The 27198-nt window shown below is 29.1% G+C and overlaps 3 protein-coding genes across 3 annotated transcripts; 1 reads left to right on the plus strand and 2 right to left on the minus strand.

The window, feature by feature from the left end:
• Positions 1-2376: 2376 nt before the first annotated feature.
• On the minus strand, positions 2377-3552 carry LOC130797124 (uncharacterized mitochondrial protein AtMg00810-like). Its single transcript, XM_057659608.1, has one exon. It carries the CDS (start codon positions 3550-3552, stop codon positions 2377-2379), a length of 1176 nt encoding a protein of 391 aa, XP_057515591.1.
• Positions 3553-9599: 6047 nt separating this feature from the next.
• On the plus strand, positions 9600-15315 carry LOC130797010 (probable protein phosphatase 2C 33). Its single transcript, XM_057659476.1, has 5 exons — positions 9600-11076; positions 13015-13401; positions 13479-13596; positions 14308-14531; positions 14607-15315. Exons 1-5 carry the CDS (start codon positions 10846-10848, stop codon positions 15057-15059), a joined length of 1413 nt encoding a protein of 470 aa, XP_057515459.1. The 5' UTR covers positions 9600-10845; the 3' UTR covers positions 15060-15315.
• Positions 15316-17777: 2462 nt separating this feature from the next.
• On the minus strand, positions 17778-27172 carry LOC130797011 (serine carboxypeptidase-like 20). Its single transcript, XM_057659477.1, has 14 exons — positions 26900-27172; positions 24758-24918; positions 24055-24131; positions 23529-23651; positions 23328-23430; positions 22772-22809; positions 22044-22148; positions 20707-20787; positions 19683-19934; positions 18964-19029; positions 18754-18872; positions 18510-18623; positions 18343-18388; positions 17778-18081 (listed from the first exon to the last, which is right to left on the minus strand). Exons 1-14 carry the CDS (start codon positions 27082-27084, stop codon positions 17998-18000), a joined length of 1554 nt encoding a protein of 517 aa, XP_057515460.1. The 5' UTR covers positions 27085-27172; the 3' UTR covers positions 17778-17997.
• Between the last annotated feature and the right edge of the window lie 26 nt (positions 27173-27198).

The following is a 27198-nucleotide window of genomic DNA, read 5'->3' on the forward strand; positions in this document are numbered from 1 at the left end:
ACCAATGAAGAAAGGAAGTACGGAGATGACCAGCCAATGTTGTGCTAACTCGAAAACAAAGTAGGAAATTGATTTCACCTACTCAAACTCAGCCATCGTGCTGCACGTTTATAAAGTTTCGACATTGTTTTTGTTTGGACTACTATGAGTGTGTTGGAGTAGCTATGGAACAATTATTCTTTGTTTCCAACTTTCTCTATGAAATTTGGTTCTCGCTTAGGCGATAGCGCAAATATAAGGAGAGACCGAGGGAGTAAATACTAATAAATAAAATGGTTCTTGGGACAGGAATTTTTAGATCCTTGTGGTTGAGTGAATTTCTTATCCCAAGCATTGGACACCATTAGCCTATATAGAGATAAGATTTAGTTTTGAACAATTATTTTCGTGTTTTAATTAGTGATGTTTGACAATTTTACCTAAACTTTACTTTAGCTTTCGTTAACAAAATTGATATGCAAGGCTGGCCATACACTTCAATATAAAGATAGATGAGTTTTCAGATATCTGACAGAATCAAGATCTTCATTACTTTTTAGTAAGATTTTGACACTTATTTTGATATATAAAAATATTAAAATTTCTCTTATTTTTCTCCATCAAGTAATTTTAATCTTAAATTAAATAATAATTATAACTTATCTATTATATTTAAAGTAATAAAGAGGATTTTAACTCAGATTCATAAGCTCATAAGATTGAAGTCTTGAAGAACATGCAAAAAGATTCTTAATTGAACATGATTAAGTTGAATATCTGCCCACAAAGATATGGGAGAAAACATTATTAGAACATGCATGTCTAGGAATCGACTCTTGTAATGTAAGCGTGTTAAATGGAAGTGAGTCAAAGGGCAAAGGACACGTATTTGGAAAACCAATAAATAAATACCCTACCCTCGTTACCTTGGGCTTAGTTTGTAAGTTGGTACGTGTTCTTAATTTTAAGAGTTTTAAAGTAAATTCTCAAATAAAAGGTATTTATAAATATATGTATATTATTTTGATCAAAAGAATACTTTTATATACTTTCTCTATTTTCTAATTTTTTTTCTGTTTAGAATATTCTATTTTAGAGAGAGAAATTTGATAAATATTTTTAAGACATATATAAATGATAAAATATATCAATGTGAAATCTCGTTAGATTTGTCTTAATGCATACCTTTTTATTATATATTTTTTATAATTTTTATAATGCGTATTTAGAGATATTAAGGCTTAAAATTTACGTTGAAAACTGTAAAAAAGTTAATAGGAAGAACAAATGAAAACAAAGAGAGTACTAAGTTTTGTGCTACATCAACCATCTCTAGAAAAGGAGAATATTTATAATAAATAAAAGTTATCCTTTTGTTTTGGCTTTTTTTTTTATTGTAGGCAATATTTGTTCGTTGAACTAAGAAATGATTATTAATTTAAGATCGATTGAATTTAAGTATAAGTTTAGATTTTATTTGGGCTTAGTGTATTTTGTTGAATTTGCTTTTAGTTTTATCTTTGATTATGATCTATTTTTTTTATTTAATTCTCATTTACATATTGATTTTTTTAACTTTATTCATACAATAATTTCATTTTGTTTGGGACTATTTCTTTGAAACAAACAACTACAACTTAATTCTATATAAAATTGAACAACCCCACCACCATTTTTTGTTCATATAAAACGATAATTTTATAAGGCAAAGTACAACAATGTCCAAGATTTAGTAGGCATAGAGAATGATAGTAGCACCGACATTAATAATTATGATGAAATTAGTTGTTCTACTCCTAATTAAAATATAAATTTTATTTTTTAAAATACAATAAATGTTAAATCATTAATTGTAAAAGATTTTTATATAATTTTATTTTTTTGTAATTTTTATGTGAATTTACAATTACTTGAATTTATTTATCTAATCCAAACACTCTTTGCCTAAATTAAAATAATTTTTTTGATAAAAAAATTAATTTTTAAATTGAAAGCCTATTACAAGGATGAAAAAAAACCTTCAACTACTTCAACTCATAATTCTCAACAAAAAATCTATTTTATTATAATTTAATCAAAATATGTATAAAATTAATACTTTTGATACTAAACATACAGTCACAAAGATATTGTTTTTACGAACTACATTCAAACTTATCTAAACTCATCTATATGTAAAAAATATTCTTTAATTTGAAATTATTAACATAACATAACCTTACTTTTTGAGTGATGAAGAATATATATAGGAACTACTTATTAGAAATAATTTCCTTGTCATTTCATTTCATGGAAATAGAATATATACAAAATACAATCAAGAGTTTTAGGAAACTAAATATTTGCACAATAATATCTAAGATATGAATATTTACAAAATATTCTAAAGATTATATTCTAGCACACCCCCGCAGTTGAATCGGAAGGTTTGCGGACGCTGAGACTGGAATGAAAATCATCGAAGAAGACTTGAGGAAGAGCCTTGGTAAAAATGTCAGCAATCTGAAATCGAGAGGGAACATGAAGAACGCAAACATCACCACGCTTGACTTTTTCACGAACAAAGTGAATATCCATCTCAATGTGTTTAGTGTGTTGATAGTGAACATGGTTATTTGACAAATAAACAGCACTAACATTGTCGCAGTAAACTAGAGTAGCCGTACGAATAGGACAATGGAGCTTAAGAAGTAAGTTGTGAACCCAACAAGTTTCAGAGACAACATTAGCAACACCCCGGTATTTCGCTTCAGCATTGGACTTAGAGACGGTAGGTTGACACTTGGCAGACCAAGATATCAGACTATCATTCAAGAAAACACAGTTGCCAGAAGTCAAGCGGCGGGTATCAGGACAACCACCCCAATCAGCATCAGTATAGGACAAGAGAGAAGAGATGGGCGACTTATACAATTGTAGACCATAATCAAGAGTGCCGTGAAGATATAAAAGAATACGATGAATAGCAGCCATATGTTCAACCCGAGGATCATGCATAAACAGACAAACGTGCTGAACAGCATAAGAAATGTCCGGACGAGTGAAAGTGAGATACTGCAGGGCTCCAGCCGAACTTCGATACAAGGTGGGATTATCATAAGGAAAACCAGCATTTGCACAAAGTTTTCCGGAAGTAACAACAAGAGTGGGAGCAGGTTTGCATTGAGACATGCCAGCTTTGTCAAGGATCTCAGAAGCATATTTGTGTTGAGAGAGAAAACGACATGCAGAATTCCGAGAAACGGCAATACCCAAGAAATAGCAAAGAGGACCCAAGTCCTTCATAGCAAATTTTGAACTCAAGTTAGACATAAGGGACTGACGAAGAGAATCAGAGGAGGTAGTAATTGTAATATCATCCACATACAAGAGAATATAAGTGATGTCAGAGCCATGACAATAAACAAACAAAGAGTTATCAGAAATGCTATTACGAAAACCGATGGTAGCCACAAAATCAGCAAACCGTTGATACCACGCGCGAGGGGCCTGCTTTAGATCATAAAGAGACTTACGAAGAAGACACACATGATCAGGTCGAGTGTGATCCCCGAAACCCAAAGGTTGATGCATATACACAGTTTCATTCAAGTGACCATAGAGAAAGGCATTTTTAACATCCAGCTAATGAATAGGCCAAGAATTGGAAAAAGCAATGCTTAGAACAATACGAATAGATGTGGGTTTAACAACCGGGCTAAAAGTCTCGGCACAATCAATTCCCTCCTCCTGGGACCTACCATCACCAAAAAGTCACGCTTTGTAGCGCTCAAAAGTACCATCAGACTTAGTTTTCACCCGGAATATTCACAATGACCGAATAGTAGTAGCATGAGGGGGTTGAGGACCTTGAGGTACAAGTTCCCAAGTACGGTTCTCAAGTAAAGCATCAAACTCTTCCTGCATGGCTTGTTTTAGTTTGGGTCACGAAGGGCATGGATGGAATTTTTAGGAATGGGAGGAAAAGAAACAGATAGGGCTTGGGAGGTATATTTGGGGTTGGGCTTAAAAATACCATGCTTACTATGGGTCACCATGCCCGGAGGGGAAGGAGGAGTGGGAGGTGACGGGGAGGATGTTGGGCCGGAAGGAGAGGTGGCTGGGTCGGCAGAAAGAGGCCCAACAGGTGTATGATGCGTAGGGGAAGTGGGTGGGCTGGAGTTTGGTGGAGGCCCGGAAACTAAATAATGATGGGGGGAAGAGAGGCGGGGCGTCTGGGCTGGAAACTGGCCCAGTAGGTGAGGATACGGGAGGATGGTTGGTAGGTTAGGGCTGTTCTGGTGCTGGCCCAGAGGAATGTAGTAAAGGAAAATGCGGAGAATCATCTAAAAAAGTGTATTGAGAAGGTGATGGAGAACCATCTTCATCAAGTTGAATAGGGACACACGTTTTGATGTTAGTAACCAAAGTAGCGAGACGTATTTTTGTAGAGAAAGCCATGAAAAGAACAAGACAAAGAAGAGAAGAAGGGGCAGCACAGTTGGTGGCGCAAAGCTGCCGGCCAAGAAGGAGGAAAAAAATAACCTAGGCAACTGATACCATATTAGAAATAATTTTCTTGCCATTTCATTTCATGAAAATAGAATATATACAAAATACAATCAAGAGTTTTAGGAAACTAAATATTTGCACAATAATATTTAAGATATGAATATTTACAAAATATTCTAAACATTATAATCTAGCACTACTTATAATGTTTGGGAAGATTTGGGAAACGACAAGTTTGAGTAACATGATACGCAAAAGGGCTTTTCCAAGAATTCCAAATTAAAGTGCTTTGTTTTTAATGCATAACATGTTCCTGTTCTTTACTAATCGGCTAAAGCGTAGGTTAATATTAAATTAAATTTGTTAAACAAATTTTAAATTAGCTTTATTATTGTAAGATTGAGAAAAGAATACACAAAAGGATCATCTACTTTATTATTCTTAATCCTAGCATTAGTTTCAATTTTAGTGTTTACACTGTTACTGATATAAATATAGTCAAAGGTGATTTTTGATATATAAAATACTCCCTTTGTTATAGGGATGATTTTTCTATATTTTCATTTTAGTTCATTTTATGAGATTTGTTACAATTATAATTTTTCTTACCAACGTTATGATCCGAACTACAATTTGGATTGCTCCTTTGTTATGTGATCGGAAAATCGTAAGATCATAAATTAGATTTAAGATTTTTATAATCATGGGAGTGAGAACAACTTTTTTTATGAAATGATCGTTAGTTTTGGGTATATCCATAAAGATGTTTTGAATATTTAGCTTATGATTAAACTCTCATAATTATGTGCTATATTATCGATAAAATCTTTAATCATCCAAAATTATTGAATAAAACTCTACTCAAACTCGTTTAAACTGATTATCGATTTAAATTTAATTTAATTTGGTATGTGTTAATTATTCAAATCAAGTTATATTAAACTCATCCCTTTGTCATTCTTAATTGATAGCAAATTAAGTCCATTGTAATACGTAGCAATCAATATTTAATACTTGTAGTATGTGTCATCACGCATTAGCATATACCATGCTAGCTCATCGACAAGCTCTTAATTGACATTTGCGAATAATAGGATTAATTAGGGTTCATTCACACTGTTTATTCCTTTTCAAAATTCTTAAAATATACAAATAAAAATGTGTAAGTCTTATATAAGACCGTCTAATCATGAATAAATTCATATAAATAGTTTATTTTTCTAATTGATCATATTTAAAATTTTAATTATGTTAAGATTATAAATGATTACTTTAAGTTTATCAGTTATTTAAGAATATAATTAGGATGTTCACTTTATCACTGAAGTAATCACTTTAAAATTACAAGTAATTATTTTAAAACTGTAAGTATACATAATTCAGTTCAATTAAAATGATCTCACCATTAAACAATCTCATTTATTTGAGAAAATATAGACCATTATTATTCCACCACACTTCCCCTATAAGTTTATACCCACTAAAGTTCGAGAATTGCATGTTCATGTCGTCTCTTTCAAACCCTAGCTTCCAATTTAAGTTAAAAATTACAATTAATATCATTTATCACATAAAATATTTTCGGATCGCTTTTTATTTCATCATTAATTTTATATAGTTGCATTCAAACTCTTTTCGGCCCGTTTGGTAAATAATAATAAACGAAGGTAATAGGAATAAAAAATTAGTGTAGTTTTGGTTGAAAAATCTCCTGGTTACCTTGATGCTCATACTTGTTCAATTTCAATTATCTCATTTTCTTCATGAAATTCATTTCAATGCATTACCTTTGGGAGAGGTGGTATTAGGTGGTAATGAAAATTTATAAACAAAAATTTTTTTTATCAATGTTTCATTACCATGGAAATGATATGAAACTTTTGATGAAATTTTACATTATAAATCATTCTTATTACCACCATTTAATATCACTAACCAAACGTTCTATTGCAGGACGTAACTATATTAATTATTAAAGGAGGGTAACAAAAGGAGTCGGTGCTTTTTACTATCAATTCTAATTTTATTATTTAATTTTATCTAATTGAAATAGAATATTATTGATTTGTCGACCAAATTTATTTTCTCGAGTAGACCCCAATTTATTTTCTCCATTAGACCAGTAATTAATTGGAGTATACCTCAGAGAAGTTGCTCGATCAGTAATAAATATTATTGACTAATCAAGCTTCGTCTTGGAGCTTGAAACCAAATCAAACATTTTGAACCATCCATCAATAGGTTAGGTACCATAATAAAACAATATAGAAGTATAAAATACTTAAATATATATATATATATATATATATATATATATATATATATATATATATATATATATATATATATAATTCTCCGTTTTTTTAATAGTTATGTTTTCTCAAAAAAAATTCTCATATAAAAGCAAAAAAGTAAAAAATAAAGGTATGTATATAATTTACAAAAGTACTAATATTTTTACTTAAATGTAAGAATGGTTATTTGTCGAGTCCGAATTGAGTCTAATTAACTAGACTCAAATACATTAATTTTGTGAAAATTCGTATTCGTATTAAATTTAATATAAAGGCTGAAAATTTATAGAGACCGTAAACCTTCCCAGTCTAATAAGTCTAGAGTCCAACCAAAATTATACGTAATTTATATTACAATTTAATACCATTGGCCAAACTCGTCTATACTAAAAGCCAAAGTTATCTTGACAAAGTCCTTATCCTTACCCTTTATATTATGTTGGACAAAATACTTGAGAAGAGTATCATAAATTCAATGCATGTTCCCATCTTCTATTAATGGTACAAATATCAACTTAATGACCTTTGTTTAATTTGGGAAAAATGTCGAGGACTTTTTAGAATTTTAAAAATAATAAATATTATTAGGAATAATATAATTTTTTGTTTATTCTCTGTAATAATATCAACTTTTAATTAACCATGAATAATATTAATTTTGAGAGGTGTTTTCCTAAATTATATCTAACATGTTAAAAATCAAATTATAGGAGATTATATTACAAAGTAAATTAGTTAATAAACTAAAGTTGGTATAATTCTAGGAATAGTACCCCTAAATTAGTATTATTCATGGTTAATTAATACTTAGTATTATTGTAAGAAAATTAACAAAAAATTGTATTATTTACGATAATTTTTCTAAATAATTAAGAGTTTGTTACTTTTTAGGCCTTCTTTTGAATTATCTAATTCTAACTATATTTCATTTCTAGTGCTTGCTAAGACAAATTTTACTATAATTAACTATTTTTATTGACTCATTGTATATATCACGGTTCAAATTAACACGAAAGCTTGTTAAGCTAAACGCTAAGTATGAATTTAGCATTGGTCAACGCTTAAAAATCTCATTTGATTATTAGGTAGGTTATATGTTGTCATTATCATATCTAATATCTCGCTTAAAAATAAAATCTAAGTGATGTAAGGTGACAAATAATCCATATCCGTAATCCCTTCAAATATATAACTTTTAATTTATATGTTAGGACTCTAATACCATACATAAAATCATTATATATAAGATATTAATTAAATTGTTATCAAGATAATGAGACTTCATATGTATATAATGAAAAATCTACAAGTCAAGTTAGTGATGATACATCTCTATGTGAAAATCAAATTACAAATATAAAATAATAATGCTAAACTTATGCACTTAAAAGTCAATAATTATGTTCCTCTTAATTAATATTATTTTTCATATTAATTTATCTGATTTTGTATTATTTTCGTTTTTGACAATTATCCTAGTTTCCTCTTTTAAATTCATCTATTTTAATTAATAATTATTTATGTCAATCATGCACTGCTTTTTTATCTTATTCTCTAACTCAGTTTTTCTTTTCACTAAGAGACCTGAAAAGAAAAAAAAGTATTAATTAAATATATTTATATTTCATTAACGTGAATCACGATATTTTTGATGTATAGAGAAACCATAAATATGATAATTTTTTTATCCTCCTTGCAAATCAGTAATCACATCATTGGTTTGGCCTTGTGGGGCTTCATTGCCAATTGCCAATTGCCACTTGCCACTTGCCACTTGCCACTTGCCAAGTGCCAACTACTCCTTGTTTGCTTTTCTTGATGGTCTTTGGTTCATGGTGTTCAATTCAGAAATCCTAATATAATTTGTAAATATTTTATAAAAATGCAAAATAATTAATAGTAAAATTAATATAATTAGAAAAGGTAAATTAAAATTCCAAAACTCTCATTCTATCAAATCCTACCACATAAGAATAATTTGTTAACTTTACAAATTATTTTTTTACTAAGATCTCCTCGTGTTCAATTTATGAATAATAGAAATATCATTGAAGTTTCAAGTGATGGATTTTGTGATGAAATTATTTTTTAGATAGAAATACTAAAATCTTTTACATAAATATCATAGGAATAATAATATTATTATTATTATTATTATTATTATTATTTTCTAATAATTTCATTGATCGAAATTATGTATTTTTAATTGAAAGGGCAGAGTGAGTCGTAGAATAAAGACAAAATATAAGTGATTAAATGAAAGAGAGTGACTAAAAAATGAAAAAAAGAGTAAATTGAGTGAGACAAATCTAAATGTAAATAAATAATATTTGTATTGTATATTATTTCTTACATTTTATTCCTAAATCTACACTATACTCTCCACTATACTGTAATTAAATCCTCCAGCTCTGCCTCTTTTGGTTTACAAATTACAATCCTTAAATAAAAGGTTGATACACATTATTTAATGTGTAGTAAGTCAATATAAGTACAACTTGTATAATAAATAAAAATAAAAATTATAGGAGAACTAGTAATTTACAACAAAGTGAGTATAGTTATGGATTACACTCTTTCATTACTAATAAACATGATGAGATTTATAGATTAAAATATCATAAACAAACAAAAATCAAAAGATTTTTTTTTGTCATTCAAGGGTATAGTAAGAAAAATAATGGCTTGTATGAGATCGTTTATCATAAGACCAAATTATATAATTAACTCGTCTTTTTAATTGACTATTTTAAATTTAAAATTAATTACTATTTTAAATTTATATAATTGAAATATAAAAAGGTCATCCAAATAGAATCATCCATTTGTAAATAAATAACTTTTCATAATTAAATTTCGAATCTTAAATGCTGAAGTGATATTTGCTCGCCAAATCCAATAAAATACGTTTATCAAAGCGTGAGAAACTTGATTTTAAAAAGAGAAGCTTATTTCTTTCATCGTCTTCATATTTTCAATGTCCTAAATTCGCCTTCTTTCTCAGCACTCTTTTGTGGGTGGTTACGCTTATTTTTCCTCATTTCATCTTTTCAACAAACAATTTCCCCAAATTTTCCATTTTTTCACTCTCTTTCTCTATTTTCATTTATGTCTAAAACTTTTTTTTTTTGCTATTCATTCTTGTAACTTCGGAATTTTGAATCTTTTGTTGTTGTATTGCATTTAAACATCTAACTTTGTAATTGAATCTCGATCTGTTTTATTTGATTATTTGAATAAATTGTGTTTTTTTGTTGCTCCTTTGTTCGGGTTCGAATTTGAATCCAAGTTTTATGTAATGGTGGAGTTTCTGGAATAGTATGTGGGAGAAAAAAAAGAATATTTACAAAAGGGGAATTTTGTTTATTAATTTCTTCTTCTTATAATTATAATTAGTCACTTGTTAGATCTTTTGCTTTGAGCAATTTTGTGTCTTGTGGAAGGAAAAAGGATTCTTCACTTTTGGAGAAGTTTATATTCTCTTATTTTAATTGGTTGACAATTTCATTGCTTCAATCAATTTATGCTCCATTATGTTGGATTCTGAATTATTGTCAAGCTGATTCATTTAGCATTGGAGTTTGATTTAAGTGTGAATTTTGCCGGTTATTGTTATTGGGTATTGGGGAATTTGATCAAATAGTTAATTTGGCTAGAATTTTTTATTGGGTATTGGAGAATTTGATCAAAAAGAGTGAATTTCTTATTGGGTTTTGGAGAATTTGATCAAAGAGTGAATTTGGCTGGATTTTGTAATTGGAATTAAAGAATTTGCTCAAATAGTGAATTTGGCTAGAATTTTCTATTGGTATTGCAGAATTTGATCAAAAAGAGTGAATTGTTATTGGGTATTGGAGAATTTGATCAAAAAGTGAAGTTGGCTGGATTTTGTAATTGGGTATTAAATAATTTGATCAAATAGTGAATTTTGTGGGATTAATTTGATTGATAGTTGAAGAAAAAGGTAAAAATAGAGGAGGGTACAGCAAAATCAGTAGTAGTAGATTCATCAATAGATTATAGAGGGTGTTGTTGTGTAGCTGTACTGGAGTGCATAGTTAATATAATCAGGGCCCTAAGAATGGGGTCCTGCTTTTCTGCAGAAAGCAGGAGCCCTCTCCCTGGTTCTCCTTCCTCTTTAGGGGTTAGAAAGAGGAAGAACTCCAAGAAACGATTCGGGTCTCGTAGGAGTTCTTCCTTTGAATATAAGATCCCTGGCAGGTTGTTCAACAATGGGGCGACCGAAGTCGCCTCATTGTTCACCCAGCAGGGAAGGAAGGGGACTAATCAAGATGCCATGGTTGTTTGGGAGGTTAGTTCCTTAATCTCATTTACTTTGTACTATGTTACATTTGTTCATTTCTGTAAAATGATATTTGTTTTGGTCGTTGTTACATAATTCATTAATGTCCTTGCGAATTTCGAATAAAAAGGCAAATTATGGTCTATTTTGAGCTATTTTACGGTCATTTTAAGGAAATTGTGAATTAAAAAGCGAATTAACTAGCAAATTATGTTTAATTTCCTTACGAATCACGAATAAAAAATGCATTATGGTCGGACTATTTTACAATTATCTGAGTGAATTGCGAATTCGAAAAGTGAATTAACTTTGCGAATTATATTACACTGATTTTGCCTGTGAATTGTGATTAGTGTGATTGAACTGTGTATTAACTAATTTTACTATGCTTAATGGATAGAGTAATTTGAAGAGTTGCACTTCTATGATGATTGATTGATTGGTTTTGAATCTTAGCTGTAGACAACTGGATTCTATGATGACCAATTGTGAGTAATAATTTATTCAGTGAATTCATGATTTCATCTTCCAAATTTGTTAAGAATCGCTCTTTGAATTGACCCTATTTAATGGATAGGATCAAATTAGTTGCTATACTTTTTATTTTTAGGTTATTTAATGTGATTTTTAACATTTTTAATAGCACATAATTAAAACTTTTAAAAATTGATATAATGAAGATATTAATTGAAATAAAATAAACAAAATCCATAAGATTATTTTTTTTGATTATTTTTTTTATATATGTAAAATAAATAAAAACAAGATCGATTAATAAAATAGTATAGTTGCTATAGACAGTGACTAGTGTACTAGTAATAACTATGATATATTAAGCCTTTATTTTAAAGGGTATTTTAAATAAATGTATCCTCTTTTAGGTAGATTAAACTTTTTAAAATTGTATTCTTGATCTCTTTATTTTATCATTATCTAAAGTATAGTGTTTCTTTTTTGTGATTATATAGTATGCTGTTTTTATCTTATTAGATTTTGTTTCTTTTCACTAGTTTTATCCTTATCCGGCCTTTCATTTCCTTTAATAAATAGTTTTTGTATATTAGAAAATGGTGTACTTATCCTTATCCATCATTCATTTTGAGATTGGTAATTTACTGAATCCGTTTATCAGTGGAACTCTTGTATATTATGTGTCCTGTAAAGACAGGGTTTGTAACATGGTACTAAGTTGTAGCACAATTGACTTTGTATGATTGGTGTTTGACTGAAACTGACATTTTGAAATGATCCAACATCTGACTGGTTGTCTGAATCCAACCTCAGTTTGAAGCTATGTTACTTGGACTCGGGTGCTGATGTCGGATATTGGTACATGTCTATGTGTCGGATACGTTTAAATATTAAATTTTACGCCTAAAATGAAGTGTTAAGTGCCATATCAATGCCCGAGCATCAAGGATCGAACACGGGTTCGTGAAGCAAAATAAAATGTCTGAATAACATAGATTTTGAAGTACTTTATACGTATACCTATCAAATAAGTTATTGATCGTTTTTATGTACAATAAATGAAATATCACATCAGCCATTGTAAAAAATTGTTTAAAAAAATCGTGTTTTGGGTTGTTTTAGAATCTCATGTTTTCGGCCGATAATTGGCATCATATTACCACATCACCCTGTTGTTATCGCAATCCTATAGAAGAAGATAGAAATATTGCTTTTGGGTGATTTTAGTTGCTATTAATCTTTTTTGTCGATTCGAGGGTACTGGCAAGGGGGTGGGACATTATTCCTTCCCGTAGGTGGTGATAATCGACTCCCTTTCGCACTGTAAAGTCCAACCCATGATTCTCAATCTCTTGTGTTTTAATCTATAACTAGAAGGAACTCTTAGTTGCCATCTTTTGTGCACTAAAACCGGGTGCTTTTTTAAAATGTGTGAAAATTGGTGTTCATTGAAATATTGTATGCCCTGATTTGCAGAACTTTTGTTCGAGAAATGACGCAATATTTTGTGGGGTTTTCGATGGTCATGGACCTTACGGTCATATGGTTGCTAGGAGAGTACGAGATGCCCTCCCGCAGAAACTACATGCTCAATGGGAAGTAAACGCAAAAAGTGAAGAAGTTCTTAGAAAAATCAGCCTTAATTCGAGTAGTGCAAATCATGAAGACGCTTCTTTCATATCAGCCGATGATGAATCCAGAATCTCTGTCGATCTTGAAGAAACGCACAAGGAATCCGAAATATTTCAGATACTGAAAGATTCTTTTATAACAGGTTTCAGAATGATGGAACGGGAATTAAGAGTACAAACGAGTGTGGACTGCTTTTGCAGCGGAACTACAGCAGTGACTCTTATCAAGAAGGTTTGTGGATGACCTTATAGATTCGACTTTTAGATTTCTTAAATGATATATTTAACGTTAGAAGTTGAATGTAATAGGGGCAAGACCTTATTGTTGGAAATGTCGGTGACTCGAGAGCTGTGCTGGGAACCCGAGATGATGATAATGGTCTAGTCGCTGTGCAGTTGACTGTTGATCTCAAACCGAATCTACCAGGTTTATGTCTTGCTCCAAACTTTTCAATGATGAAAGTATTTTTGATAAAGATGAACTAGTTCGATGATATAAGTATTTTCGATTACTTGGGAGTAGTTGCACTTGCACGTGCAGGCTATGTTACTCGAACTCTTTATTTTGCTTCACGTACCCGTGTCTGATTTTTGATGCTTGGACCTTGGTATGGTGCTTAGGCGCTTCATTTTAGGCATAAAATTGAACATTTGAACGCATCTGACACTTGGATACGTATCAATATCCGGCATTAATGCCCGAGTCCAAGTAACATACCCTGCACGATATACAAAGATGTGTGTACTCTTTTTCGTTTTCATCACCTTATTTGTTCTCTTATTTAATGACAAAACCAGAAATTTTAATGAGGTTGAATTGCTGATCCATTAGCCAAAACTGTTGTAGTTGCATGACCGATACACTAGCAAAAAAAAGAATAAAAAATAAATTTCTAGCTTTTTGTATTCTAATGGAAAATTTGTAAACTGAGACTTGAGAAGTTGGGAGGTTGTGAAGATGTCAATAAATGTTGTGCGAGTGCCAGAAAAATAAAAATTTCGTAAAATTAATAGTTTTAATAAGAATTACGACATGAAAACTCGAACCGTATATTTCAAATTTCATTTCTACTATGACTACAGAATTTTACTTGATTTTCTCGATATTTTTTGCTGATTGTTTTCCCCTCCTAAGCAGCCGAAGCAGAGAGAATCAAGAAGTGCGGAGGACGTGTGTTTGCCCTTCGAGATGAGCCAGATGTATCTCGCGTTTGGCTTCCCAATATTGATTCGCCTGGTCTTGCCATGGCTCGTGCATTTGGGGACTTCTGCCTCAAGGATTTCGGTCTCACATCATTGCCTGACGTATCATATAGGCGCCTCACCGAGAAGGATGAGTTTGTCGTTTTGGCTACGGATGGGGTAAGCTCACTCTTACCATTTTTCTCTCATCTTTCGCCTTGCATTATCGAACACTCACACGACAATCCATAACAGATTTGGGACGTTCTTTCAAACAAAGAAGCAGTTGACGTAGTTGCAGGAGCCCCTTCTAGATCCACAGCAGCTAGAGCTCTTGTTGAAACAGCTGTCCGAGCCTGGAAAATGAAATATCCAACATCGAAAATCGACGATTGTGCTGTGATCTGTCTCTTCCTGGACTCGGACACAGATGCCCTATCGTCTGCAGTGGCTACAAACGAGAAAGACTCGTCAGTTTCAGCTGAACGAGCTGAAGTAGGGATTGATAAAGAGGATACAAATGGCCCCACCACCCTGGGCGGGTCTGCAACCGTTAGAACTGATACAGACGCAATTCAGGAAAGTAATGTGGATGACGAAAAAAGCCCTACCGAGGATGACTTGCTTTTGGACGACTATTCTGCTTTAGAAGGCGTTACTCGAGTAAATACCTTGTTGAATCTACCAAGGTATAAGCCCGGAAAATAAGTTTTATTCCGATAGATGAAAACCCGAAACAATGAAAGAGATCTAGGGTCAGTTACTCGAGATTCTCGACTTGTTCTTTGTTCATTTTATAGTTATGTTCTTTTTATATACAGAAATTTTTTTTCGAGTGGAGAAACTTGCCTAGCTATATTAGGTTCTTGGGAAGTTATGTTCTCCGACTTTAGTTTGGTTAGTTCATGAATTTTGTAAAAAAAATTGTTATTGTTCGATTATAGTTTACTCCTTTGATATAAAAGTATTTGTGTAGGAGGGCTTTACTATTTTTGGTCGGACATCGAATTGTTAGGTGATCGGGACTTTACGTCCTTCAATAGTAAGACCGCAAGTGTATGGCGTAGCATAGTATGTCGGCAAGTACAGGTCGAATCCACAAGTAGTGGGGGTTAAGTTACTAGTTTCTCGATCGATTAGTGTGTTCGAAAACGTATAATATAATGTTTGGAGATAGAAATAATTAAAACAAGCAATTAAAAGTACTTAAAGCATAAAAGTAAATAAGGATACAATGTAACTAAAAGTAAGGATAAAATGATCAATAAGCAAAGAGGCATAGGCTAGGCTTTCTCACCAAAGTAGTGTTTACTAAACGTTAACCTAAGGTCATGGATATTTTGTTATGGGGAAGAACGTATCATAAGTACTAATGTTCTCTCTCAAGCAACAAAAGCTTCCTAAATATACTCAACTACCTATTCTTATGGAGCTAAACATAATTTAAGACATGAAGCACACATTCAACATTTCCAATTAAAGCATCTGCCTATTCTCATGGAGATGTCTTAACTTTTAAGCATAGATTATCGTTAAAAATCGACTCTCGCCCTCAATTCAACGACACTACAACATGATAGCAAAATCCATCTTAAACCATAAACAACACAACCAAGCCAAAGGTAAAGAAAGCAATTCAAACTACATACATGGTGATGATGCCTAGCCTAAGCCAAAACAAACTACTCACTCATACTCATATTGAAATTGTAGATTGCAAACAAGCCAAGAATCATATATGAATAAATTAAGCTAGAGTATCCTAAAGAAATGAGTGTAATATAAGTTGAAGAACTACAAGCATGAATATATGAAACTAAAGGCAAACAATCAAAGATTACTAAATGACATGAATTGAAAACAATATAAGTAAGGATAGAAGTTACTCTTTTAAGTTCAATCTAAGGATGAACAAGATAATTTGATGATTCAAAGAAATACCTTCCAAAAGCTTCAATAATAGTACATCAATGGTTAAAGAATTCCAAGTTGCAAAAGATTACAATAAAGGATGTAGTTAAGATTGTATTTGGAAAGTGAAAATACTTAATTGAATTAAAAGGAAAATTATGCTAACACTAATTCTTAATTGAAATGAAAGCAAAACTATGAAGAATACATAGAAATTACTCAAAATGAAAGGTGAAAAACTGCGATGATAGCTCCCTCTTCCTTTTCTCTATTTATAGGCTTCAAAAACAAGTTGAAGGTTGTAGGCGGGGGGGTGCCACCCCTAGTGGATAGGATAGGGTGGCTGGCAGTCTTCGCAACAGCAATTAGAAGCAACAAATGTAATTGGACCTCGAATGATGCTTAAAAAGATCGCACATGCTATTGTCGCCCATTCGCTCGACCCGAGCCAACTTTACTCGACCAGTTGAACGGATGTACTATACACCTGGATTGAATCTTGCTGATGATAAGAAGCTCTGGAAGTTTGAATGCACTTCGCTCGACCGAGCCAACTTTGCTCGACTGGTCAAGCGAGCTTCAGATATATAATACTCAGCTTGGCTCGAGCCTATTCTGGTCGAGTGGATCTATTTTGGCTTCTTTTGGGCTTGTTCTTGTGGCTTGGCTCATGATGTTTCACTTCTTTGAGCCCTCGGTGTTTAGGTGAGCAATGTATACAATTAAAGGGGCTAGTTTGTGCTCGGTGTTGATGATTAGATCCTGAAATGAAATAAAATACCAAAGCAACAAAACAAGCGTAAAATGCAATAAACCAATGCGATAACATGTAGTTTCCTCACGCTAAACAAGCCACTTATAAGGGTAAAAATAAAGATAAAATGTAGCTAACATTAGGATTTAGACTTTGACATTTTTAGTAATGTTTTTTGTTTTGCAGTTTCCTACCTAGTTTTTGAGAATTCACCTAGATGACAATTGTCTTCAACATTTCGTAATTGAGACTTAAAGGTTGTGTCAAAATCTGAAATAATTGGTCACTTTATGATTGTAAGTGATCACTTTAAGGTTATAAGTGATCACTTTAAAAATATAAAAGGTGAATATTTTAAGACTATGATTTGGTCAAAGGTTATAAGTAAACCCTTTAAAGTTATAAGAGATTAATTTAAGACTGAAAGTGTAAATTAAATCAATATAAAATAGATGGTCTCACCATGAGATCATTTTATTTGATAATTTGAGAAAAAGATATGTAGCAATTAATTTGAAGACACAATAAGTAACATTCTTATAAACGAACATATCACTAAATTAACGTCAAAGACAAGGTAAAAATGTAATTTTTAAATTATTCAATTTATTTTACTTTTTAAATAAGCTTTAGGAATAAAAAATAAATAGCTAATATAAAACTAAAATAATACTTCTATAAGTTCATATTATTTAAGTACTTTTACCACACCTTACACATGATTTAAACTCCTTTTGTAGAAGTGGATGTGTGTTTTAAGCTTGGCTTAACATTGCCCATGGGCCATCATCTATTTTTGAAAACGTCAGAATATGAGTTACATTTGCAAACAACATGGGATTTATGTCTCCTTGTTTTTTTATACAAAGTAAAATGATAAAACTATTAAGACAAAATTCTAAAATAAAACATAAACAAAAACCTTTTTCACTCTTTTTTTCCCTTTAAATTAAAAATTCTATTGTTTAAATGATTTTTAAATCAAATAGGCTTTCCTTCTAACCAACGACTATAAAAATCTAAAGCTTCTCTTGGTTTGTACTCTGGAACCGTGTGTCCTGCTCCCTAAAATTTAAAAAAAAAAAACATTAATACTAAGTTAAAATTTAAGAAAATCATATAAAACTTTTTAATTTTTACTTTCTTAAAATATTTATATAATAAATAATAATTCAACCAAATTCTAATTAAAAGTTTCAGCCGTTATAATAGAGGTTTAATTTTCATCAAATACTCAAAGATTAATTCATCTCTGCTTTTTACATGTAAAAGATTATCCTTACCACAAACTCAACAATTAAAATAGCTTAAGAATTCATGACTAACCTTGACAGTGAGAAAGGTCAGATTGTGTTCGTATCCTTGCAGATACCTATAAATCATATTTAAAAAAAAATTATATAGTTTTTTTCACAAAATAAAAAAGCACAAATTTGTTTTTAATTTGAAACTTAAAATTATTAAATGTTAATTAATTAAAAAAAAAGAATTACCCAGCTACTTGATTATTAGACATCCAAGGCCTCCATTCATCCACAATTTGATACCCTAATGAACTAGTCCATGCTTGAGTGCCAGTAAAAGGAACACATAAATCATGATCTCCACTACAATAATTAAAAAACAAATTAATAAATTGATCGCATTTAAATCTTTAATTACTTAAAATTAACCCTACTAATATTTATATTATTCCTAATTACAAAAATTATTTAAGTATAAAAATAAAATAATTACCTGTAAATCAGTGCTTTATAACCTTGAGCAGTGAGATTACTGTGGTATTTAATCATGCTACCAGCATCATGATTAAATACTAGTGACATACATAATGACCAAACACCTATTTTATTTACCTGTGAATAAATTATAATAAAAATACATTAAGAAAACAATTATATAATTAATAAAATTAAAATAAATTTCTAGGAATAAATTTAGTCATACTGGTTGTGCATGAATTGCCTTCCTCACTGCTTCATTGTTTAACCATGCTGAAGCAACTTCGTCACTCTGCATTGTATATATAAAAATTTATTCATTAAATTAAAAAAGTAAATAAAAAATTTTTTATAAGAATTTGAATTTGTGACTTTTACGATTTACCAGAGTTCATTTGTTGTTTTGGTTATTTAAAATTCTTACGAAGTACAAAAATGTCAACGTCTTAATAAGATTAGAGTCGATGCTTCATAAATCAATATAACAGTCCCAATCGTCATCGACATGATTCTTCTCAATTTATTTTGATATTCTACCATTTCAAATCTTATAGTATTAAAAATTCTCAGGCGTAAATTAAACAAGTTTAATAATTTTATAGGAATTTAACAAAGAAAATAAATTTCTTACGTATCAAAATTTCGCATAAGAATTATTTACTTCAATAAAGAAAAGATCTCTAAGTTGTATTTGGAAACAATTATTCATTTTAAATTGTAGCTTTTAATCATGACATCATAAATAAATTTAAAAAATGACAAGGTTTGAGAAGTCATTCTCAAATTCTTATTTTAACTACTATTAAAACAATGGAAAATTGGCTGAAATCCAAAATTAAATTTCATTGGTTTGCCAAACATTAACTTTGAGTCAATTCTAAATTTTTAAATGAAATTACCGTTCTCAAACATAGCATATCAAAAGATAAGAAAACAAGGTCTTACAGTGCAAGGAACGGAAACTCGACGATCATTTTGAATGGAGTTAAGCTCAGGCCATGAAGGAACAAGACCATCCTTCACCACCATTAAATGAGGCCATGCGCGGCCGAACATTCTCTTCCTTATAGGAAGAGACTTCTCTGTAACCCCTAGTTGTTTGAAGCTATTTGGTATGTACAAGTTCTTTGTGTTCTCATTTCCTGGGTTATGGTAGCATGGCTCTAGTATATCATATATATTCAAACCTTCTAGAGCCTATAAGTCAACAATGGAACACACAAAAAAAAAAAAAAAAAATTGTTAGTTAAAGTATATCATTAATAATAGATTGTTTGAATATAATTCAATTATTAGCTTAAGTTTTTAGGTGAATCGGTTCTTTAACATGGCATTAGGATTTCAGATTATTAAGGGTTTAAATTCAATCATCACTCATTTCAAGTGAAATTGTTAGCGTCAAGTATGAGAGTGACTTGTATCCACAGTTCTAATCCAAAACACTCTCACTTAAGAAGGCGTGAATTGTTGATGAATTTAAACTTTTAATTGAATTGGTTCCTTAATATAAGTACATAGTAGAAAATATGTTGCGAAACTCCCATCAATAGCACTTAATCTCAGTTACTGGTTAGAGACTTAGAGTATCATTGAAGATAGATTGATTGATAAGAGTTTACGTGCTTCAATTATTAGTTTAAGCTTTGGAGGAGTCGGTTCTTTAAAACTTCTAGTCCATAACGCTCTTATGTAAAGAGGTGTAAAGTCTTAATGAATTTAAACTTTTGATTAAGTTAGTTTCTTATTAACATAGGTTTTAAAAAATGTATATGTTGCAAAACTCCAATCAGTAACATAATCTCAATAATTAGTGTAAGTTTTTGATTTCGAATGAGTTGATGATCATGATCGAGGTTTAAAGCCCATGAGATGCGGCCTGAAGCTTAATCTTTTAGCTCAAATAAGTTGATAGTTGAAACTTAATATAAAGACGTTACATAGTAAAGAGATGCTTTTATGAAGTTACTACCTTAAATAGTTTGTCTCTATATCCCTTGCATACAGCAACTTCATCATTCTCCTCCTCTAATCCACAAGTGTTTGTAAACTCCTGAACAACACGAACTCAAACAATTTATTAATCTATAAATATCGTTAAAGTTACTTCAATGTTATTCACGTTTTAAAATTCTACCGTTTTAGGTTTCAAATCAATGTTTATAATATATATATATATATATGTAAAGCCACATAGGAGTACTATATATATCATATATAGTATCATACTTATCACAGGGCATAATTCTTTTTTAAGTATAAGGTGAGCTGAAAAAAAGGTGGAAGCAGAGAGAACTGAATTTGAGTTTTTTTTGAAAAAAATAGTCTAACAGGATAAGACTTAGCTTGATTCTCGTAAGTTATAGCCCAAGTAATGTTAAATACAAATCGAATAGAATAAAAATCAATTATATTATAATTGAATTGAAAATAAGTTTAAAAGAAAAAAAGGATTGAGGAGTCAATATCAAGAGTTGATGTTTATAAACTGTATTTGGAATTCTGTTAACAAGTTGATAGTGGGGATCAAACATCGAAAATGACTCCAAGAGAGTCAAATAAAGTTGGAAAACAAATCCAAAGTTCTATGTCATTTTGATAGGGAAAGCTGTCATTTAGTTTATTATATTTTTTTATACGAAACTATCAATTGTGCTCTTTAATTTTTTTATTTTATTAATGGTACTTTTAAGTTTTTTCGATTATTAATGATATTTTTGTGTTATTAAGCGTCTTGCAACTCTAACCTTTTTTAATTTTTTCCGTCAAAAACTGTTAACTTTTTTATTTTTTCCTTTATTTTTCAAATTAAAACATAAAGGAAAAAAAAAGTTAACAGTTGTGGATGATTTTAAACGAAAAAAATAGAAAATATTACGATTGTAAAACGCTTAATAACACGAGAGTACTATTGATAATCAAAAAAAATTATAGATATCATTGATAATTTCTTTTTTTATATGTTATTTTCAATAATAAATTTAAAATGAGTTATCACTCTTGAAGTTATAAAACCATCAAGATATGTCATGATCACACCATATGTCATGATCATATGAATAAAATTACAAAACACGATATGTCATGATCATATGAATAAAATTACAAAATGTAGACAATTAAGTGTCTTGATTTAGACTATGTGTTAATCAATTAGGTTTAAGGCCCTCAATTTTTTTAAATGAGTAAAGAATATGAAGTCAAAAGTAACTTTTAAAAATCATTAATTAAGACTTTTCGCATAAAATTAGACTTGGGTGCCCAAATTTTGTAACAAATAGATAGCGTATTAAGTTGGGTAAAGGTTACCTTGTAAATATCATCTGAAATCAAGGCCATTCCATGTATAAAAGGCAACAAAGCATTAGAATCATATTTTTGTTCTGCTGTTACCCCATTTCCTACCATATATCCCTGCAATTTATTTCATTTAATTTGTTAATTACTTCTTATAAATAAATATATACATGAAAATAATATATACAGTCTTAGTCTCTTATAGTTGTAATAAGCATTAAATTCATTTCTTAAACTAAAATTATCTTATGATTTTAAAATAACTTACACAAATAAAAACGTAATCAATACTTCAATTAAAAATAGTTATTACTTAATTTTGCTAAATAATTCTAAGCTTTTAGGGGTGTATATATTTTTACTCATAAAAAAATTGTAGTAACAAATTAAGGAAAATAATATATACCGCTCTAAGGGCTGTATATAAAAAAGAATCTTGTATTTAATTTATATAATTTAGTATTATTTTTGCTTTGGAAATATAAACATTTAATTATATTTAATTATTTTAACATTTATTTATTCTTGGGAAGTTAAAGTCATTATATAAAATATTAATTGTTTTTTAATTTCTAGATTAAATTTTCTTAAAAAATTAAAATTATTAATAATAAAGAAAATTTATTAATTTTTATTTACAGGAAGTTGTTGGTGATAATCATCATCAAGGTCACTTTAAACCACTTAGGAAGTGGTGTTATTAGTCATATAATGATGATAATTAACATTGCTCTTATTACCTTAAAATTGATAGTGGGTGTGACTTTAGCTTTAAGCCCTGCAATAATAAAAGGTGAATAATAAATAAATAAATCATGTGGAAAATTTAATAAAAATTAATCAGTATCTAGAAGAACCCTGAAAGGATAAAATGAATATTATTTATTTATAACAATAATATGAGTTTAGATTATTTTATCTATTTCCTTTTTAAAAAAGGAAACACATGACATCAAATTATTTGTACTTTACTCACTCCTAATCTTTTCTTCTTCCACTAGCCACTCTTTTTCTTAATTCGATTATGTCAATTAATCAATTCAATAAAAAATTTAAATAACACATCCCTTTAAATAACCCCTTTTAATATTTAACGCAAAATGATCATAATTATCAACTCAGAAATCCGTACAAAGAAAAGTCCAAAAATCTTTAATTTTGTTGGCTAAAATACCATTTTAAATCATCTACTCGACTAAAAATTTAATCTTAAAATTAAAATCCCATAATAATTTATATACTCAATTAATTGAAAATTTTCGAGAATTCTATATTAGTACATAAAAATAAACATACCTTGTACAATTTGAGCTGCAAGGGTTGGAACATAAATCCCACCATATGATTCCCCAGCTACGTAAAAATTGTTTTTCCTAAATTCCGGAAATTGCTTGAACCACTATAATTTGCATATAAACCAGATAATTATTTTTAATATATTTAAAATAATTGATTATATTTTAATAAATAAATTTTTTTTTTCAGGAATAAAATTACCTTTAAGAGGAATGAATGAGTATCACGAGCTGTTTGTAAGTCACCAGTTTGGTACTTAGTTTGATTTTCCGAATAAGACAACCCTACTCCCGTGGGGGAATCTAAATAAATAATATTTGATACCTATATGGAAAAAATTCAAAATAAATATATATATTTTTTTTGTTTTATTTATCTATTTAAGTTGTTTCACTCAATAATTTAAATTTATTCGTGTAAAAATCTTGTTAGATTTAACCTGATATGAAAATTTATGTATACATTATTTCTAGTTTTTATGATAAATGTCTATATTTTTATAAATATTAAGCTCAAAAAAGCTATGAAAAATATGAAAAAACAAAAAGGAATAATTTATAGATATGTAGATATAACATTTGGTTCAACATTATTTAAATCATTAATATTCAATTAGGAGTATTTCTTTGGGGTACGTATTCCAGCTAATATTTTTTTAGTTAAAATCCATATATATTAATTATTATACTATAACAAGAGTAAAACCTTAAAAATATTAAATGAATACCTTGGACCAACTATACGGATTGAGATGCAACAAAGGGAGGCTATTCTTGGTCTTCCCAGCCTGAAAATCAAATGGTCCTGCAAATTAAATAATTTCAGAAAAGAAAAGGACTTTACTTTACGAAATTTTACTTTACAAAATTTTACATAAAATATTACCTTCTGTGTAATTAAATATCAAAGTATTAAATTAATATTAAAAAATTAGAATATACACCCTCTATTTTATTCAATTTTGGTTGTTGTCCTTTGTTGGTTATAAAATCTTTTCTTTCAAGTTTTTCTAATTAGATGAGAAAATGAGTTAATAAAGCAATTTTATTAGGCCATTAAATTAGTGGAGGATTGTGAGAATGTTAATCGTTCTTTAATTAAGCTTATCCAAATAATGAAATCAGAATTTAATAAATTTATATCAAAATTTTAAATTCAATACTTAATTCTCATGCGGTTTTAACATCATATCTCTTTGAAATACTCTTTTTATTTGGAGGTTTTTTTGACAAGACTACACGTATCTTTTTGCCGTCTTTTTAAAGAGGGTACGGGTATCATAATTTGTTTGCTACTCTCTCACTCGATCGGAGCATAATTTATGCGAGATTACTAAATTGATTACTATGACTACGATTATATCAAATATAATCAATATTGTGAAAGTAATTAAAATTATAAAAATTAAAAAAAAAAAAGAAAAACTTTACCATGTTCATAAATAAATCCATCAAAGCTGGAACATCCAGGGCCACCATTTAACCATAAAACAACAGGATCCTTCATTGGGTTTCTTTCGGATTCCACAAAATAATAGAATAAATTCTTGGGAGGTGATTGATTACTTGGACTCCCACTTAATGTGACGTACCTAGTTTGATGTATAAAAGTGACAAAATATCATGCTCAAATTCTAATAAAATAATCACAGGTGTAAATAAAATTTAAACATAAGCATTAATTACAGAAATTATTGATTTTAGAACTCCCAAATTTAGATCATTCATTTATAAAAACGAAACAACATTTACAACTTTTAGGGTTTTACATAAAATTTAACAAATTTTTTTTATTATTAATAATTTTAAACTTTTAAGATAATTTAATCTAGAAATTGAAAAATAATAAATACTTTATATAATCACTTTAACTTCCCAAGAAAAAATAAATATTAAAATAATTAAATATAATTAAATGTTTATATTTTCAAAGCAAAAATAATATTAAATTATATAAATTAAATACAATATTCTTTCATATATACGGCCATCATTTTCCTTATAAAAAAGTAATATATTTACTGTCTTTAAAGTTTTTAAAGAGTTTTCTTTATTATCAATAATTTTATATTTTTAAGAGAATCTAAGTTAAAATTAGATAACAATTAATATATTTTTTATATAAAGTATAATTAAATTACTCATCAATCGCGTATAAAAGTAGAAATTATTATAGCCAGATATGTATTTGTCTAATTTAACACCTCAGGACATCCGTTTAACATATATATAGATTTCATTAGAAAAAGAAAATATAAGAAATCTTATAAGAGGGACTACAACAATATAGTAAAACCGTAAAATAAGAGAATAATAGTATAATATAATAAATACTTATACCTGAAGGGTGAAGCTTGGACAGAAAAACAAAAATGGTAGGCTCAACTATTACCATATTCAATCTAACATTTTTCTTTTTTTTTAATTAACTAGCTAGAGAAAACTAAAATTGCTCCAACAATTATTTTATGATAGACTTAAATGAACCAAAGTAGGAGCATTTTAAATATATTAAATTAAATTAAAATAAATTAAATTGAAATGCATTAAACTCAAAGGGACGAACTAATTAATAATTCTATTAATATGCATGAAATAGTATAATAATAAAATATTATTTCGTTCCTTTGAATTGGCCGTTATATTTTTATGTAACATTTTTTTATCAAATATGACAAATTCTAAGAAACTGGCAAATTATTAATTTATAATAAAAATATCTCAAACATAAATGAACCAACAAAAAGACATAAACATGTTCCAAATTTTATTGGTGCTCAAAATCTCTAACTATATATATAATACTATGTGTCCATATATAATATACACTCTTTATCTTTGAAATTTAATTAATATGAAATTCTTAACTTGAGCATGTGATTGGTTGGTTAACTTATTAACCTTGTCAACTAATAATAATAATATATTGAAATTTAGAAAGAGTGTTTGATCATATAATTACAAGAAAATTATAAATATAATTAAAAATAAATCATGATTACTTGGTAGTTATGAAAAAAAATTAAGGATTGTTTTCCAATCTAACTTCCATAATTAATAATTTAAAAGAATTTTCTATGTGAATGTGCAAGTGAAATTGCTTTAATCAACCCCTTTAGTTTAGAAGGGTTCTTGATTAATAACACCATTTTAATATTAATTAATAAAGTAATTACTTCAATATTAAGCCTATAATTTAAAAATTAATCATTGAAAAACACTTTTTCTTTTTAATTGTTTGAAAATTTAGTACTATTAATGTGTATATACAAGTGATAAAACTAACTTTTTTAAAGTAAAAAACTAAAATTATCTAAATTTCAGTTTGTTTGTGACACTTCAATTAAATAGTGTATAGAAAAAATTAATTAAAACGGAAATTAATTACAATTTTTGAATAATTTAGTATCACTAATCAAAATAAAAACATAATCAATAAATAAGAATAGATTACAGTCCGTTCCTTTATTCCATTTAGTAAATCAAAATTAAAATAAATTGAATTTTAAAAAATAAATTCAAATGGACAGAGCGATTATTTTTATGAACAAGAAGCAAAGTTTAGAGACATACCCAGAGTAATGCTTAGAAGGGAAAGTACCGGAAAATCCAGGAAGGTGAGTAATCAGAGAATTAGCAGGAGCAGCATAAGTAAACTTCATAATATTCCCATAATTAGAAAGTAATGTAATTAGAACAATAACCATTGAAATTAATGTTTGATTAGGATGAAAATGGTTATGGCGATTCATTTTCATGGCTTCCAAAGAGAAATTTAGTTTTAGTGAGAGAAGTTCGTCGAAAACGAGGAGTTTTAAGGAGGGAGAATGAATGAATGAATTTTGTTTTATAAGAGGTTATAAAAAATATTG

Source organism: Amaranthus tricolor, chromosome 12 (genome assembly GCF_026212465.1).
Source record: "Amaranthus tricolor cultivar Red isolate AtriRed21 chromosome 12, ASM2621246v1, whole genome shotgun sequence".
NCBI lineage: Eukaryota > Viridiplantae > Streptophyta > Magnoliopsida > Caryophyllales > Amaranthaceae > Amaranthus > Amaranthus tricolor.

What these genes read in the sequence shown, in the direction of transcription:
- LOC130797010 (XM_057659476.1), top strand. Translation starts at nt 10,846, where the DNA reads ATGGGGTCCTGCTTTTCTGCAGAAAGCAGGAGCCCTCTCCCTGGTTCT. An exon ending in ATGCCATGGTTGTTTGGGAG is followed by an intron (nt 11,077 to 13,014) that starts GTTAGTTCCTTA and finishes CCTGATTTGCAG; the next exon opens with AACTTTTGTTCGAGAAATGA. An exon ending in CAGTGACTCTTATCAAGAAG is followed by an intron (nt 13,402 to 13,478) that starts GTTTGTGGATGA and finishes TGAATGTAATAG; the next exon opens with GGGCAAGACCTTATTGTTGG.
- LOC130797011 (XM_057659477.1), bottom strand. Translation starts at nt 27,084, where the DNA reads ATGAAAATGAATCGCCATAACCATTTTCATCCTAATCAAACATTAATT. An exon ending in ATCCGTATAGTTGGTCCAAG is followed by an intron (nt 23,652 to 24,054) that starts GTATTCATTTAA and finishes TTTTCCATATAG; the next exon opens with GTATCAAATATTATTTATTT. An exon ending in TCTAATAATCAAGTAGCTGG is followed by an intron (nt 18,389 to 18,509) that starts GTAATTCTTTTT and finishes TATGATTTATAG; the next exon opens with GTATCTGCAAGGATACGAAC.
- LOC130797124 (XM_057659608.1), bottom strand. Translation starts at nt 3,552, where the DNA reads ATGCATCAACCTTTGGGTTTCGGGGATCACACTCGACCTGATCATGTG.